Genomic DNA, 17,019 nt, shown 5'->3' with positions numbered 1-17,019 from the left:
AATAGGATTAGGAGGTATAGGAGCAGCCATATTCTGAAGTAAAATAGTTATCTGATCCAACTTTGCGGTCCAAGGATTGTAAGTGGGTAGCATGAGATCCCAATAACTGTCCCGTGGTGGGTCACCGGCCATGGATAATTCAGTGGGGTCCATTTTTATGGCCCGGTTTGTAATGTCAGCCGTAAAGGACCAGCTCAGGATTCAACCCAACTGCTAGCGTGAAAAGTAAAAAACACACGCTAGCACACTGAGAAAATATCCTGGACGTGACCCACTCAGGATTGAAGAAAGCAAATGTCCTTTTAAGAAGATAAATAAACTAAGAGAAATTCCTTTAGCAAGTAATAAAGCAAATGTCCCTTTAAGCAGGTTAGTAAATAAACAAGGATTCCTTTTAGCAGGTTTGGATAAGCAAGTGTCCCTTTAAGCAGGTTTAGTTAACAAACTGAGATTCCTTTTGGCAGGTTTGGATAAAGTAAATGTCCCTTTAAGCAGGTTAGTAAATAAACAAAGATTCCTTTTAGCAGGTTTGGATAAAGCAAATGTCCCTTTAAGCAGATTAGTAAGTAAACAAAGATTCCTTTTAGCAGTTTGGATAAAGCAAATGTCCCTTTAAGCAGGTTTAGTAAACAAACTGAGGTTCCTTTTTGCAGGTTTGGATAAAGTAAATGTCCCTTTAAGCAGGTTAGCAAACAAACAGAGATTCCTTTTATCAGGTTTGAATAAAGCAAATGTTCCTTTAAGCAGGTTAATGACAAACAGTAATATCTTCCTCTTATTAGATTTGAATAAAGCAAATGTCCCTTTATGATGATTATCAAACAAACAGATATTCCCTTTAGCAGGTTTAGATAAAGCAAATGTCCTTGTATGCAGGTAGTAAACAAACATAAAATCCTTATTAGCAGGTTTAGGCAAACTGGCAGAGAATATTCAGGCAAGGATTCAGGCAAGGAGACAAAAGAATTACTCACTACAGGTCCGGTCCGGGAGATAGAAAAGAGAAAACAAACGGGGCGCCAATTCAGATCTCCCGCCGAGATTTGAAGGCAGGGAGACTCTTGACGTCAGGAGGAGAGCCAGATACCGCGTCACGTTGCTAGGCAACGTGACGTGATAGAGAGGGGATCTGTGAGCCGCGGCGACACGGCAATGAGCAGATCCAATTCATGACAAAGGTAGTGAGAGGACATCCAGGAAGAGATATGAGAAAGACAACTAGTGGCACGGGTAAGCCTATGGGAATCTCTGGTGCAGAGAGGTAGATTTGGGGTGTAATTGGCATACAAATGATATTGAAACCCATGGGTCTTTATTAAGGAACCAAGTGATGGCGTGTAGATTGAGAAGAGAAGGGACCGAGGACAGAGCCTTGCTGTACTCCAACAGAAAGTGGTAACAGGGCAGAGGATGCCCCTAGAGAAGGCTACACTAAAGGTATGGTGAGAAAGGTAGGGAAGAGAATCACAAAAGGACTGGGTTGCAAATGCCAAAGGAATTGAGGGTTTGGAGCAAAAGAGGTGGTCAACAGTATCAAAGGCTGCAGACAGATCAAGGAGGATAAGCAGAGAGAAGTGGCCTTTTGATTTTTGTTGTAAGTAGGCTCGTTGGTAACCTTAACAATTGCAGTCTCTGTGTGAGTGATTGGGGTGAAATCCAGATTGCAGTGAGTCAAGGAGGGAGTTTAAAGTAAGGAAATGGGATAGACGTGCATATACATAGCTTTTCAACAAGTTTTGAGGCAAGAGGGAGTAGGGAAAAGGATGGGGAGGTTTTTAAGGATAGGTTTGACCAGTGCATGTTTTAGATATGAGGTAAATATACCGGTGCTGAGGGAGAGGTTAATAATGTGTGTGAGTATAGCGTTAACGGTAGAAGAGAGGGAGGTGGGTAGCTGTTGAAGGGATGGGGTTGAGGGGGACAGGTAGTGAGGGTGAGAGGACAGTATAAGGGCAGAAACGTCTTCCTTGGTAACAGGGGCAAAAGAGCTAAATTTATGGTTATGTGGTGTTTTGGATTATTGCAAGCTTTTAAGGGGGTGGGAGATTGGTAGTATATTGAGAGCTGATTAGTTTCTGATGGAGTCGATTTGTTGTTGAAGTGACTGGCAAAAACTTGAGCTGAGAGAGAAGTTGTATTAGAGGATGGGGGAGGCCAGAGAAGAGTATTGAAAGTGGAGAACAGATGTTTTGGGTTTGAAGAAAGAGTAGAGATATAAGAGTAGATAAATAATTTTGCTTATAAAGATTAAGGGCAGAATAGTAGGAGTTCAAGATGAACTTGTAGTAAAGAAATTGTAGTTTACAATTTGTGTTAAAAAAAAATTGCAAAAATAAGCCCCATATATTTATTTGTATAATCTGAATAGTTTTCATGCAAGGGTCACCAAATCCAAAAAGCCTGGAAATTTACTTCTGGTTTATAAAGTTTTGCATTATCTTTCATATCTATACACAAGCACTATTGGTCTGGGTCCTAAGAAGTATGTGACTGGGTTCAATATTCTTACTGGTTAAGAAATGTGAAATAAATCTGTCCCCTTTCACAATGTATATAAAAAATACATGGGAAGTCACAAAGCAAGGTTGTTTAAAAGAGAATTTGAATACAAACTATATCTATACATTTCCATAATCTGATAATATACACCACACACCTCTTGTATTTGCCAGCCATTACAAGCAACAGATACAATGCAATATATTCCATACTAAATATCCGCTCCCTTTATGCATCTGTTATTGTATGTAAACCACAGTGCAGCTGATCAGACCCCCAGAACAGGGTACATAGCCTCCTGCCCTCCCATTATCCCAAGTTGAGCCACAGCAGACCACTAACCAGATGCATTGCCCTTCTGTATCCTTATGCCAGGGTATACTGTATGCCCACATTAGACCAAAACTAGACCGAATAGCGTACACACCTTCTTATGCTGAAACTATGCCACTTCAGACCTCAGAATCATATCTAAGTCCCTCTTACATCCCCATTTATACTAGATAAATACTAAATCAGACCACTTGCACAAGGCCATGGTGCATGGCCCCTGCACTTCTTGATATGTGGTCATTTAAGATCCCAACCCCAGACCGAGATACATATCCCCTGAAACATTTTTTTTTCAATTCAAGTCATTTTTATTGATGTATATGATGTTAAATTACTGTGTATATGAGAATAACATACAGGTTTATAAACAATTTTACAACATTGTTAAGATACATTACAAATTGCTTCAACAGTTTGTTATATCAACTTTGTTTTCATTTACATTTTTAGGGACAAATAAAGAAAGGGAAGAGGGGAGGGGAAGATGGATGGGTTACTCAGAAAGTCTTTAATAGATGTCTGGTCTGCCAATTGCTCGTTCTGCATTATGCTCTTCATTTTGTGGAGCGTTTAGTCTTGGCTCCATAGGAAAAGAATAATTAGGACAATGGTCTGACTTGGCATAGTAACTGTGGTACATTTTCTTCTAAGGATAGTACGTTTAGTTTAATTTAACCACTGTTGAAGTGTAGGTATTTGCGTTTATTTACACATTCGTGGGATCAATCTCTTAGCACTATTCCCCCTGAAGCATTTTAGGTATATGCCAGTTTTAATGCATTTGGTTATGAATAAGCGTTTAAGGTATCAGGAGGGTGGCTTATGTACAGGACACCCTGAATATTCAGTGACCCTGCTGAGGGAGGATGGAAAAGCTGCCTCTAGTTCTGTGATCTCTTGCTGCAGGGGAGAGAAGTATGTAAAAAAAAATGTACTGAGCTTTCCTACCAAAACATATCAGCAAGGTAGATAAAGTGAGTGACATGCAGCTGAAGAGGAAGACAGGAAACAGAGCCCATATTGCTCCACTGCTGCATACTAGGCATTCACTAAACACAGGGCTGAAAGATGAGGATTGAAATATGGCAAGTCACATTGTAAGGGAGAGATTCCATTGGGATGGATTGAAACATCCTGGTCCTGCTAACATCCATGAGAGATCCTCTGGAAGTACTATTCCCCACCTCTGTTTTGACTCAGCATAGGTTAAACCCATTGTACTGTGGGGCTTAGGACATGAAACTCAAACATTTTCTTTAATGAATCAGACAAGACAATATAATTTTAAACAACTTTCCAATTTACTTCTATATTTAATTTGCTTCCTTCTCTTGCTGTCATTTGCTGAAAAGTTTATCTAGGAAAGCTCATGAGCAGCAGAGAAACTAGGTTCTAGCTGTTGATTGGTGGCTGCATATATATATATTGAATGTGATTGGCTCACCCATGTGTTCAGTTAGAAACTAGTAGTGCATTGCTGCTCCTTCAACAAATTATACCAAGAGATGAAACAGATTAGATAATAGAAGTAAATTAGAAAGTTGTTTAAAATTGTATTCTCTATCTGAATCATGAAAGAAAAAAAATGTGGATTCATGTACCTTTAGCGCTGTAATCATGAAGCTGGTCATCTTATTATCCTAGCTTTGTATGATACGCAAAAGTTCAGCTCATATTGGTCATAACACTGTCTCTTGGTTTGTGTAATTGCATGCCTAATGTCAGGTCGTAGTCTAATCATATATATATATATATTATATATAGTATATATATATATACTATAATATATTTATATATATATATATATATATATATATATATATATATATATATATATATATATATATACTAGCCTCACACAATCCCTATAAATGTATTGCCTTTTCTAGTATGCTTAATGGTACTTTTAATTATGTAGCAATAGGTTATTCCATTTACATACTCACATTTTATTGGCTTTGTTTCTTTACCCTGTTTGCTTGACATTGGGTAGTTAAAGTCTCTCATCATATGTTAGCCTTTGTAACAACTTTGCCATCTAATGCTCATCACCTTAGCTTATAGCCATTATTGTTTTAATACCCAGAATAACTGTAGGGTGTTGGAGACAGCCTTGTATTATTGCATATCCTATATAATAAAAAGCCAAGTGTGTTTGTCCGAAGCTGTCATGCGCAGTAAAGACTGCGCGCTGAGGACAAACACACCTGGCCTTCCAACTGATCTGGCGTGTGGTGGGAGTGGGCGTGGCTGGAAGGGTGTGACGTGGGCGTGGCCAGATGTGACGCGGGCGGGGCCGACTGCCAAGACAGGAGGCTCTAAAGAGGGGGGATAGACTAGCGCAAAAAAGAGGGGGGGAGAGAGCGCAAACAATAGGAGAGAGAGCAAACGAGAGGGGGGAAGAGAGAGAGCAAACGAGAGGGAGAGAGAGCAAAAGAGAGGGAGAGAGAGCAAAAGAGAGGGAGAGAGAGCAAAAGAGAGGGGGGGGAGAGAGAGAGCAAAAGAGAGGGGGGGAGGAGAGAGAGAGCAAAAGAGAGGGGGGGGGGAGAGAGAGAGCAAAGAGGGGGGGGGGAGAGAGAGAGCAAAAGAGAGGGGGGGGAGAGAGAGAGCAAAATAGGGGGGGGGGAGAGAGCAAAGAGAGGGGGGGGGAGAGAGAGCAAAGAGAGGGGGGGGAGAGAGAGCAAAGAGAGGGGGGGGGAGAGAGCAAAAGAGAGGGGGGGAGAGAGAGCAAAAGAGAGGGGGGGAGAGAGCAAAAGAGAGGGGGGGGAGAGAGCGAGCAAAAGAGGGGGGAGAGAGAGCAAAAGAGAGGGGGGGAGAGCAAAAGAGAGGGGGAAGAGAGAGAGCAAAAGAGAGGGGGAAGAGAGAGCAAAAGAGAGGGGGAAGAGAAAGAGCAAAAGAGAGGGGGAAGAGAGAGAGCAAAAGAGAGTGGGGAGAGAGAGAGTATAAAGAGAGGGGGGGGAGAGAGAGAGTAAAAGAGAGGGAGAAAGAGACAGCAAAAGAGAGGGAGAGAGAGAGCAAACGAGAGGGGGGAAAAGAGCAAAAGAGAGGGAGGAGACAGCAAAAGAGGGGGAGACAGCAAAAGAGGGGGAGACAGCAAAAGAGGGGGAGACAGCAAAAGAGGGGGAGAGGCAAAAGAGAGGAGGAGAGAGAGCAAAAGAGAGGGGGAGAGAGAGCAAAAGAGAGGGGGAGAGAGAGCAAAGAGAGAGGGGGAGAGAGCAAAAGAGAGGGGGAGAGAGAGCAAAAGAGAGGGGAGAGAGAGAGCAAAAGAGAGGGGGAGAGAGAGCAAAAGAGAGGGGGGAGAGAGAGCAAAAAGAGGGGGGAGAGAGAGCAAAAGAGAGGGTGGAGAGAGAGCAAAAGAGAGGGGGGAGAGAGCGCAAAAGAGAGGGGAGAGAGAGAGCGCAAAAGAGAGGGGGGGGAGAGAGAGCGCAAAAGAGAGGGGGGGAGAGAGCGCAAAAGAGAGGGGGAGAGAGAGTAAAAGAGAGGGAGGGAGAGCAAAAGAGAGAGGGAGAGCAAGGGGTGGGACCGCTGTACTGCAAAAAATGGCCCGTGTACACAGGCTTTAGGACTAGTACTGTATAATTTCACCAATCTGCAGGTTTTATCTCATGTTTGTCCTACTTTAGTCAAGGGTCCAAAGTGATCCTGAGACCTGCTCCAATACCTCCACTACTTTAAAGGATTACTTTCTGTTATAATTTTTAAGCTAACAACTAACATATTAAAGTTAATAAACATTAATTAAAACCTACTGACCTATATTGTCTCCAAAATGAAGTTTCATAACTTTCTAAAAGTTATATCTTTTATTCGCCGATGATGTCGCGTTATCCTGCCCTCTATTTTCAACACTGCATGTTCAAAATACTTAAACCAATAGCTTTGTGTTTAAAGCGCCATTTTGAAACCTAGGTATTGTAAACGGATTGGTACAGAGCAAAGGATACCCACGGAGTGGGTTTGGAAAACAATTAAATTTGCAGACAAGATTTCTAATATACGGTAGAGATATGTTAATTAAATGCTATTGATAAAAAAGCGTATTTGGGGTAGTTAGTTAGTAACAGGCATAGAAAATATTTACTTACAGTGGCCCTTTAAGTTCATTATGTAGTTTATCAGATCCAAGAGTTACCTATTTTATAGGAGGTGCAACTTATATTACTAGAGCTTATTACAACCCCTTAGGTTTTCCTTTTTTACATGAAATCCTTAGAGTGTGTTATTGTTAAACATACAACTTAGGTATACCTACAATTCTACTATGGCAGGCTACTACATATAATTGCTATATGTCTTATATCTGATATACCACATATACAATTTGTTTGTGTACTTCACTGAATGCATTATTTCCTATAACTAAATGCAGCTATAATTGTACTAAACCTTTGACACCTAGTGGTAGATTACCTAAGTCTACAATTGCTGTAAGATTGTTACTTTGGTGTATGCATTTCATATTGTACATTGTTTAACAATATACAGAGAACACGCTAACTGCTATTACGTAATTTTATATCTTGTGTATCTAGCAAACATCCTTAGAATACAATAATTTAAAGTTTTGCTAATAAGGAAAATATATTAGTTGTGTCTATTTTAACCTCTCAAGCTAAGTAACTTCCTCTTTTCTCACTTTAGGGCCAATGATCAAAAACGCACAGGCTTTGAGAGAAATTCATTGAATTCTGTAGTGAGTTACAGCTCAAGCTAAAATTTGTTTTTCTACAATTCTTTGAAGGACCTCACAGTACTGACGAGACTTCATAGATAATCTCACCAGGGAAGAGAGCTTTATTCATTAGAGCAGAGCTAAATCGTTCTGAATGCTTAGGGAAAACATCCCTTTCATTTCTACTATTTGCTGCCATGTCTGATAGGCACTCTGTCAATTGATGTTACATACTATTTATCCTTTAAATTGTACTGTTCATTTGTTTGTGTCCTGCAATATGTAAGCTTTTTTCAATGAAATATCTGTGTAAACTTCTGTTACACTATACATATGTCATACACCCACAGGCAAAACAATAAACTTATTACTTTGTCATTTAATTAATTGTGTGTAATTTTTGTTTAGATGACTTGGTATATTATTTTAAACAAAAATCCTAAAGGCTTAACATTGAAGATCACTAAATCTAACGTCATGGCATGCTTACACCTTTTTGAAGCAGTGTCATTGGCATCTTGGTGGCTGCTAAAAGTTGCTTTTTTTCTCTTAATCTTAGGTGTGATTTTTCTTCAGGTAATTTCTCTGTAGTTAGGCCTTGTCTTGACTTTTGGAGTGGATTCCCTTCACCCGATCACTTCCCCTCTATCAGATTTCCTCTTGATTCTCTCCCCCCCCCCCCCTTTTACCATGTACATCCTAGTCACATAATACTCATTCTGTAGTAAATATAGTGTACATGCGCGCGGGCGTGTAAGATAAATGTTAAAATAAATGTAAAAAAATTCAAGCACTAACACTTTTTTGTACATCTGATCTCTCTTGTGTCTCTCTGAGTGGAGTAGTAACTATACTGCTAAAAATGATCTCATTATTATGACCATAGGTTGTTTAAGATTTCCTTCCATGAAGATCAGGAAAACACCTGCAAAAACTTGCAGTTCCACATAAAGCACAGAAAAAAAACACATGTATATTCAAGCTTTTGATTTATTGTCAGACAAAATAGGTATATTGTATTGTATGAATATTGTATAACACAAGTTTGGTGGAGTTACAAATTTAAATGTCATCAATTTAAAATAAATTAGGATATCATAGCAAACAGAGCTAAAACTCACACTGCATACGTTTTTTTTTTTCATGGAAAACGAATTGCAATGGAAGACAATATTTTCTCTAGAACCAACACAATAACAAGTGATTTCCTGTATAGTCTAATTAGTATTACTGATTAAAAAAAATATATATAAATTCTCTTTAGTCTTTAATTTCTTTTGTATGTATGAAATGTATTACATATATTGATCTTATAATAGACATGCAAAAGTCTTTGAAAGACTTCTTTGATACAAAGCAAAATTGACATTGCTGCTGGAAACCTATGGATTAGATGAAACTTGTTATACATTCAAAAGGAAATTATTATTACTCACGCAAGAACACACATTGCAACAATACAGTGTTCGGTTGAGCAGCAAGCTGTCACAAATTACTTCAGAAACCTGGCATTGGAAAACACGCATGCAATAGTGTAGTCTATTTCTTCTGAGCTCTACTAAGGTTTTGTGTTAGTCCTGTGAATCTGCTAAACCGCTGTCTCTTACTGCTAAATTAGTTCATCTTTAGCTTTTTTTGGTTTGACTGTAGGCATCAGACTAAACCACAATGCAGGACGTTACTACAGTTCTGAAATTTTTTATCCTTCTTAGCATATAAGAGATTTTATAGATTACACCTGGAGTTTCACTGGTATCTCCCAATCTGGTGGTTAATTTAAAAGGACACTGAACCCAATTTCTTTTGTGATTCAGATAGAGCATACAATTTTAAGCAACTTTCTAATTTACTCCTATGTGTCCCTTTAACTAAATATATTTTATAATAATGTTCAAACTTTGTTACCAAGTAAAACATTCTTATTTTACTTTTGGAAACTCAGAATTTTAAATCACTATATAATGTATATATAGCCTCTGTGCAATTTCCTCACTATCGTCCATTCTATATTTGTGAATGTAAACATAACATAGATGGGGTTAGATTACAAGTGGAGCACTAAATTATTGCGTTCCCGCAAACGGCAAATTTGCCCGTTTGCGGTAGAGCAATAATTAACCAGCCATTGCTCATGGTAGCAATTATCTCTCCGAAAATTAACCAGGGATTAGATCTCTGGTTAATTCTCAAAAAGTGCCCAAATGCACTCAAAATAGAGGGGATTGTAGTTTTTTTTATTAAAAAAAAATAAAATAACCTAGCTTTTTTTTTTGTAATGGGCCGCTTTAAAGTTGGTGTGAGTGGGGTGTTAGAAGAAAAAAAAAAGGCACTAAAAAGTGCCTTTACATTGCGGTCTATGGGGACTGTGTGTTCCTATAGACCACAATGTAAATATATATGTAAATGAATAAAAACATATATTTATGTGTTAATAAATGTGTATATACACAAATTATATATATATATACACATACACACACATACACATACACAGTTGTGCTCATAAGTTTACATACCCTGGCAGAATTTATGATTTCTTGGCCTTTTTTCAGAGAATATGAATGATAACACAAAAACTATTCTTTCACTCATGGTTAGTGTTTGGCTGAAGCCATTTATTATCAATCAACTGTGTTTACTCTTTTTAAATCATAATGACAACAGAAACTACCCAAATGACCCTGAACAAAAGTTTACATACCCTGGTGATTTTGGCCTGATAACATGCACACAAGTTGACACAAAGGGGTTTGAATGGCTATTAAAGGTAACAATCCTCACCTGTGATCTGTTTGCTTGTAATTAGTGTGTGTGTATGAAAGGTCAATGAGTTTCTGGACTCCTGACAGACCCTTGAATCTTTCATCCAGCGCTGCACTGACGTTTCTGGATTCTGAGTCATGGGAAAAGCAAAATAATTGTCAAAGGATCTGCGGGAAAAGGTAGTTGAACTGTATAAAACACGAAAGGGATATAAAAAGATATCCAAGGAATTGAGAATGCAAATCAGCAGTGTTCAAACTCTAATCAAGAAGTGGAAAATGAGGGGTTCTGTTTGATAACATACTGCATTCATCTTGCCATCAATTCTGACCAAATTTCCTGTGCCTTTGTAGCTCACACATCCCTAAAACATCAGCGATCCACCTCCGTGTTTCACAGTAGGAATGGAGCCAAAAAGCTCAACTTTGGTCTCATCACTCCAAATGACTTTGTGCCAGAAGGTTTAAGGCCTGTCTCTGTGCTGTTTGCATATTGTAAACGGGATACTTTGTGGCATTTGCGTAGTAATGGCTTTCTTCTGGCGACTCGACCATGCAGCCCATCTTTCTTCAAGTGCCTCCTTATTGTGCATCTTGAAACAGCCACACCACATGTTTTCAGAGAGTCCTGTATTTCACCTGAAGTTATTTGTGGGTTTGGCTCTGCATCCCGAACAATTTAACTGGCTGAAATTTTAGTTGGTCTACCTGACCGTGGTTTGGTTTTCAACAGAACCCCTCATTTTCCACTTCTTGATTAGAGTTTGAACACTGCTGATTTGCATTCTCAATTCCTTGGATATCTTTTTATATCCCTTTCCTGTTTTATACAGTTCAACTACCTTTTCCCGCAGATCTTTTGACAATTCTTTTGCTTTCCCCATGACTCAGAATCCAGAATCGTCAGTGCAGCGCTGGATGAAAGATTCAAGGGTCTGTCAGGAGTCCAGAAATAGCCATTCAAACCCTTTGTGTCAACTTGTGTGCATGTTATCAGGCCAAAATCACCAGGATATGTAAACTTTTGATCAGGGTCATTTGGGTAGTTTCTGTTGTCATTATGATTTAAAAAGAGTAAACACAGTTGATTGATAATAAATGGCTTCAGCCAAACACTCTACATGAGTGAAAGAAAAGTTTTTGTGTTATCATTCATATTCTCTGAAAAATGGCCAAGAAATCATAAATTATGCCAGGGTATGTAAACTTATGAGCACAACTATAAATATATATATATATATATATATATATATATATACACATATATACATATATTACACACTGTGCTACATACCTCCTTTGCTGAATGAAATTCTGATGCTGTCTGTGACTGCATCAGAACGAGGCTCCCATAGGAGCCTATGGAAACGCGCTCTCGTGAGTGCAATTCGCTGGTATTACAAAGTGGAACACTAATATCGCTTGCATGCAAGCAATATTTAGCGCTCCATTTGTAATCTGGCCCATGGTGTTTTATGGGTTATTTACTCTGCACACTCTGGTGTTTTGCAACCACATATGCACATGGGGCCCTTTCTACAACAAAAAATAAAATTGCTTGATGTAAAGAACAAAGGGAAGTTGATAGTACAGAAAATGTAAAGTGTGGGATAATATGAAACAATATTCTCATGGAGTACTTGGCCAGCCAGGAGTAAGGGAAGAACAGGATCGTTGGTAAAGATGCTTCTGCACACGGTTTTAGTTTTCTCTGCACATTTCAGACTTTGCAGTACAAAAACGCATTTATATGACACATGTCCTTGGTTTCTAATGCACATTTAAAGGGACAGTCTAGTTAAAATCATTAAACTTTCATGATTCAGAAAGTCTGTAAACAGCATTGAAATAAGGGGGCAGTCTGCAGAGGCTTAGATACAAGGTAATCACAGAGTTAAAAAGTGTATTAATATAACCGTGTTGGTTATGCAAATATGGGGACTGGGTAATAAAGGGATTAGCTATCATCTTTTAAAACAATAAAAATTCTAGAGTAGACTGTCCCTTTAAAAAACAACATTTATTTCTTCCACGTGTATAATGCGTAATATGATACGTATTATAAACACATGCATTCAAGTATAGCCATTTTGTACTATTGTAATGGGAGACTAGAGGACATTATTTTATGTCAGATATGGCATCCAGCAAACCAATCTATTTTTTAAAGCATTCATTATGCAGCAAGTGTTCCACACCAACTTTTATGTGGAATCGCTAAACTGAATTACTCCATATTTCCCAGTGATCATCCAGTCAGGATCAGATGCTGCAAGCTTTTCTCCAACTCCTGGTTCCAAACCTACCTGCACATCAGCTTTCAAGGTTCTTACACTGCAGAGTGGTGCAGGGTGAAACGCCCTAAGGGCTTTGGAAAAAGGCACAGTGAAGTTCCATCGCCTGTCTCCAGTAAGCTTCCTATAATTTAAATCTCCCTTAAATATAATCAGTTGTGACTTCTGCAACTCTGAGTATAAATCTGGAGCAGTAACAGCCATACTGCAGAATTCATGTGGTAATGTCCAAAATAAGTGTTCATGATAAATCCAGGATTCGTTTTGTAAGTATTTTTGCCAGTTAGCACCACATTCTGACATACACTTGTTGTTCGTTTTTAAAAGCTGCTTGATTGTCCAGTTAAAATCTTGTTTTGTTACATCTGAAACATACCAAGGTATGCACTTTGCATGGAAATGAACTTCAGTAGCTAGCTTTAAAGAAAGCAATGCGTCAGCTAGAGCGAAATCCGTAATAAGCTCAAATCCAGAATTATCTAGGACAATGTCAACTCTAGTCTTTGTATCTCCACCATTGTTTAGTGTCTTTCTTCTGGAAAGAATGGTCCAGAGAGATCCTATGTTATCAACCAAGATACAAGGTCTAAAAGTTTCAAGAGAATTTAGAATACTGTACTTCTGAGAGTTGTCCTGGCCTCCTGAAATTGACAGGTCACATTTGTTTCCCCATAAGGATGCCTAACAAAAAAACAAAAACAAAACATTCTACCATGTAAAATTATAGGTCTACAAAATTCAAACAACTTAAGTGCAATTCTAATTTTATTTCTTACCACTATTCAGCAGACTTGAATTTGAACTGATGTACAGGTTTGTATAAATAAAATATGAAATTGACATTTTAGTTTAAAAATTATTAGCTCAAATTCATTTTTGCGCTATTCATCTTAGGAATCTACGTGTTTAATCCCAACAAAGGGGTTACGCACAATTTAAAGGGACAGTAAAGTTAAAGGGACAGTCCACACTAAAATTGCTATTGTTTAAAAGATAGATAATGCCTTTATTACCCATTACCCAGCTTTCCACAACCAACATTGATATATTAAATATACTTTATAATATTTAATCCTCTAAATTTCTGCCCGTTTCTAAGCTAATATAGACAGCCTCTTATCACATGCTTTTTATTTGCTTTTCACAACAGGAGACTGCTAGTTCATGCGGGCCATATAGATAAATAACTCCACGGGCGTGAACACGTTAAGAGTCAGCACAACACAGCACTAATTGGCTAAAATGCAAGTCAACAGATAATAAATAAAAAAAGGTCTTGTGATCAGGGGGCTGTCTGCAGAGGCTTAGATACAAGGTAATCACAGAGGTAAAAAGTATATTAATATAACTGTGTTAGTTATGCAAAACTGGGGAATGGGTAATAAAGGTATTATCTATATTTTTAAACAAAAATTATATCGCAGACTGTCCCTTTAAAATTAAACTTTCATGATTCAGCTAAAGCACATAATATAAGTAAATTGGAAAGTTGTTTAAAATTATCTAATTTGCTTCCTTCTCTTAGTATCCTTTGTTGAACAGCATACCCAGGTAGGCTTTGGCAGCAGCAATGCATTACTGGCAGCCAGACGCCTCGTCATTGGTTCACAGGATGTGTTCAGCTAGCTCCCAGTAATGCACTACTGCTCCGTCAACAACAAATACCAAGAGAATGAATCAAATGTGATAATAGAAGTAAAATGGAAAGTTGTAAAAAACTGTAGGCTCTATTTGAATCATGAAAGTAAAATGAAAGAAAAAAAATTGGGTTTCATGTCCATGACAGAATTTGCTTTTTGGCCGGTTTAGGGAGTGTGGGACAAGCACATTTTTTTTTTACACAAACCCAAGATGTGTTTAAAGTCCTTTTAAAGCTCAGGAGCTGGTCCTGAGCGGGAAGCAACCAGTGAGCCAATAAGCAGCAGAAGCACAACCCTGCCAATCACTGGCTCTAATAAGTTAGGTGTAATGTTTGCACCACAATGTCCCTTTAACTTGTTTAAATGCCAGTGCTATGTGAAAACAAATTGACACTAAATTACAGCTTTAGAATTCATATAAAAAGTAATAAATGTCTTGAGGAGAAAACTGCTTTCTTTTTACATTTACAGCACTTTAAAGGGACAGTCTAGTCCAAAATAAATGTTCATGATTCAGATAGGGTATGTCATTTTAAATTTTGCAATTTACTTTTATCACCAATTTTGCGTTGTTCTCTTAGTATTCTTAGTTGAAAGCAAAACCTAGGTAGGCTCATATGTTAATTTCTTAGACCTTGAAGGCCGCCTCATATCTGAATGCATTTGACAGTTTTTAACCACTAGAGCAGAGCTTTCCAATCTTTTCATGTTGGTGACACACTTTTTAGACCTACATCATTTTGCGACATAGTAATTTAGTTGTACTAGCAAACAGGAAGTTAAACTAACTTGTTTTAAGAAATACAGACACATAAATTATATAACAAAAAATGTATTTACAAGTAACAGTATGTATGTGCAAGAATTAAAAAAAAGTTTATAAACACCAATAGCTACTTATTATTTTAATGGGATGTGTGAGGTTGATGGGATGAACACAGTTTCTGAATATTTGGTGGAATATTAGATAAAGACACTCGCATTTCATCTGCAAGCAGCTGTCCCACTCACTGACTACACGTGCAGTCACGAGCCAATATGCCATCAAAGCCGCCAATGGGAATAGTTTCAGTTCCTGCTGAGCTGCGCCAATAGGTTAAAGATGATCTGTGACCCACTAGGTATCAATAATGTGTCAACCATGTGATATGCATAGCAGGCAGGGGGAAAAGTCGAATCCAAACAATTTTTAAAAAAAAAAATAAATTCAAGTTTTTTTATGCTGAAGCAGGGACACATCTACCCACTGCTGCTGACACACTAAAGTGTCATGACACACAGTTTGGAAAGCACTGCACTAGAGGGTGTTAGTTAATGTGTTTCATATAGATAACATTGTGTTCATGCCGTGGAGTTACCTAGGAGTCAGCACTGATTGGCTAAAATGCAAGTCTGTCAAAACAACAGAGATAAGGTGACAGTCTGCAGAGGCTTATATACAAGGTAATCACAGACGTAAAAGTTATATTAATATAACTGTGTTGGTTATGCCAAACTGAGAAATGGGTAATAAAGAGATTATCTATCTTTTGAAACAATATCATTCTGGGATAGACTGTCCCTTTAATGGCTAAGAATACATGTACTGTATATATTAAACTAAAAACCATTTAAACAAAACAAAGATCAGTTATTGCCATCAGGTATTAGGAATCTAAATGTCATCACATACGCTTGGTTTTCTGTATAGAGGCTTTCAATAACAGTTCTCATTTTTATTGTAAAATATACATAATTGTACTGTATTTAAAGGGCCATTATAGTTTAAAAATAACATGCTCTAATTCATTAGAGCATGTTGTTTTAAGATTATTGACCCTTCGCTACTATGTGTTTCACCCCCACAAAGGTGTTAAACACACAATAGAAGTGCCACTCTGCAGAACACTGGTGGACACGAGCGGAAACTGCTGCTGATCCAATTAGCTGTGCTGGTTTAAACAGTAGAGTCGTGTGACTAGTGCTGCTAATTGGATCAGTGACGGTTTCTTGCTCGGTGACCAGCAGTGCTCTGTGGGTCATGAGCAGCCCTTCTACTCTGAATTGAACCTCTTTGGAGGGGGTAAAACGTGCAGTAATGTAGGGTAGATAGTCAAAATTACATGCTCTAACAATTACAGCATATCATTCATTTATATTTTACTATTATGGCCCTTAAACAAACCTGTGCTTTGTAAATTAAACCAAATTTGATTAATGGATGGATTAGATATTTCAGGTTATGGAATTAGCACTTTTCCTAAATTTACAAACTATCCAAATATTTTGTCTGTGACAGGATCTCTAGGCTAGGCTTTGAAGATGTGCTATTGAATACATTCCAGCCTGATCAGCACGCCAAATACACAATTACTAATATTTGTGCATAAGTGTTAAAACAGAACTAACAATAGGAACAAGGTCAGTTCATAAAAATTAAAAAGTGTCTGCAATTAAAAATTATTTGATTTTATTAATAATTCTCTGTATAATTACCTCATATGAAAATTCTTCTTTCTTTCCTGGCATGGAGAGTCCACGAATCCATACAATTACTAGTGGGAATTCAACTCCTGGCCATCAGGAGGAAACAAAGAACACCCCAACTGAGCTGTTAAGTATCACTCCCACAAATCTCCAGTCATTCTTTGCTTGTACATTGGGGAAATGCTATGTCTATGTAATTATCTTTGGTAAGAGTAATGGTGGCTAATAGCAGTTGGAGGTCGGTAAGGTAGTCCTTACTTTAACTCCAACAATGTATGCTACCCCTTATATAGAAAACGAGGGTTTACTATGTTTTTCTAGTATCTTCATTTCCCTGGCAGCGGTCGGATGAG

At 38.1% G+C, this 17,019-nt stretch overlaps 1 protein-coding gene across 1 annotated transcript; it reads right to left on the bottom strand.

The window, feature by feature from the left end:
- Window positions 1–12,267: 12,267 nt before the first annotated feature.
- LOC128664856 (damage-control phosphatase ARMT1-like) lies at window positions 12,268–16,222 on the bottom strand. The gene is made up of 2 exons (XM_053719656.1): window positions 16,040–16,222; window positions 12,268–13,241 (listed from the first exon to the last, which is right to left on the bottom strand). Exons 1-2 carry the CDS (start codon window positions 16,220–16,222, stop codon window positions 12,471–12,473), a joined length of 954 nt encoding a protein of 317 aa, XP_053575631.1. The 3' UTR covers window positions 12,268–12,470.
- Window positions 16,223–17,019: the final 797 nt, after the last annotated feature.

The sequence above is a fragment of the Bombina bombina genome, chromosome 6 (assembly GCF_027579735.1).
Source record: "Bombina bombina isolate aBomBom1 chromosome 6, aBomBom1.pri, whole genome shotgun sequence".
In the NCBI taxonomy this organism is placed as follows: Eukaryota; Metazoa; Chordata; class Amphibia; order Anura; family Bombinatoridae; genus Bombina; species Bombina bombina.
Note: the sequence above shows the minus strand (reverse complement) of the source record. Positions and strands in the feature narration are given on the sequence as shown.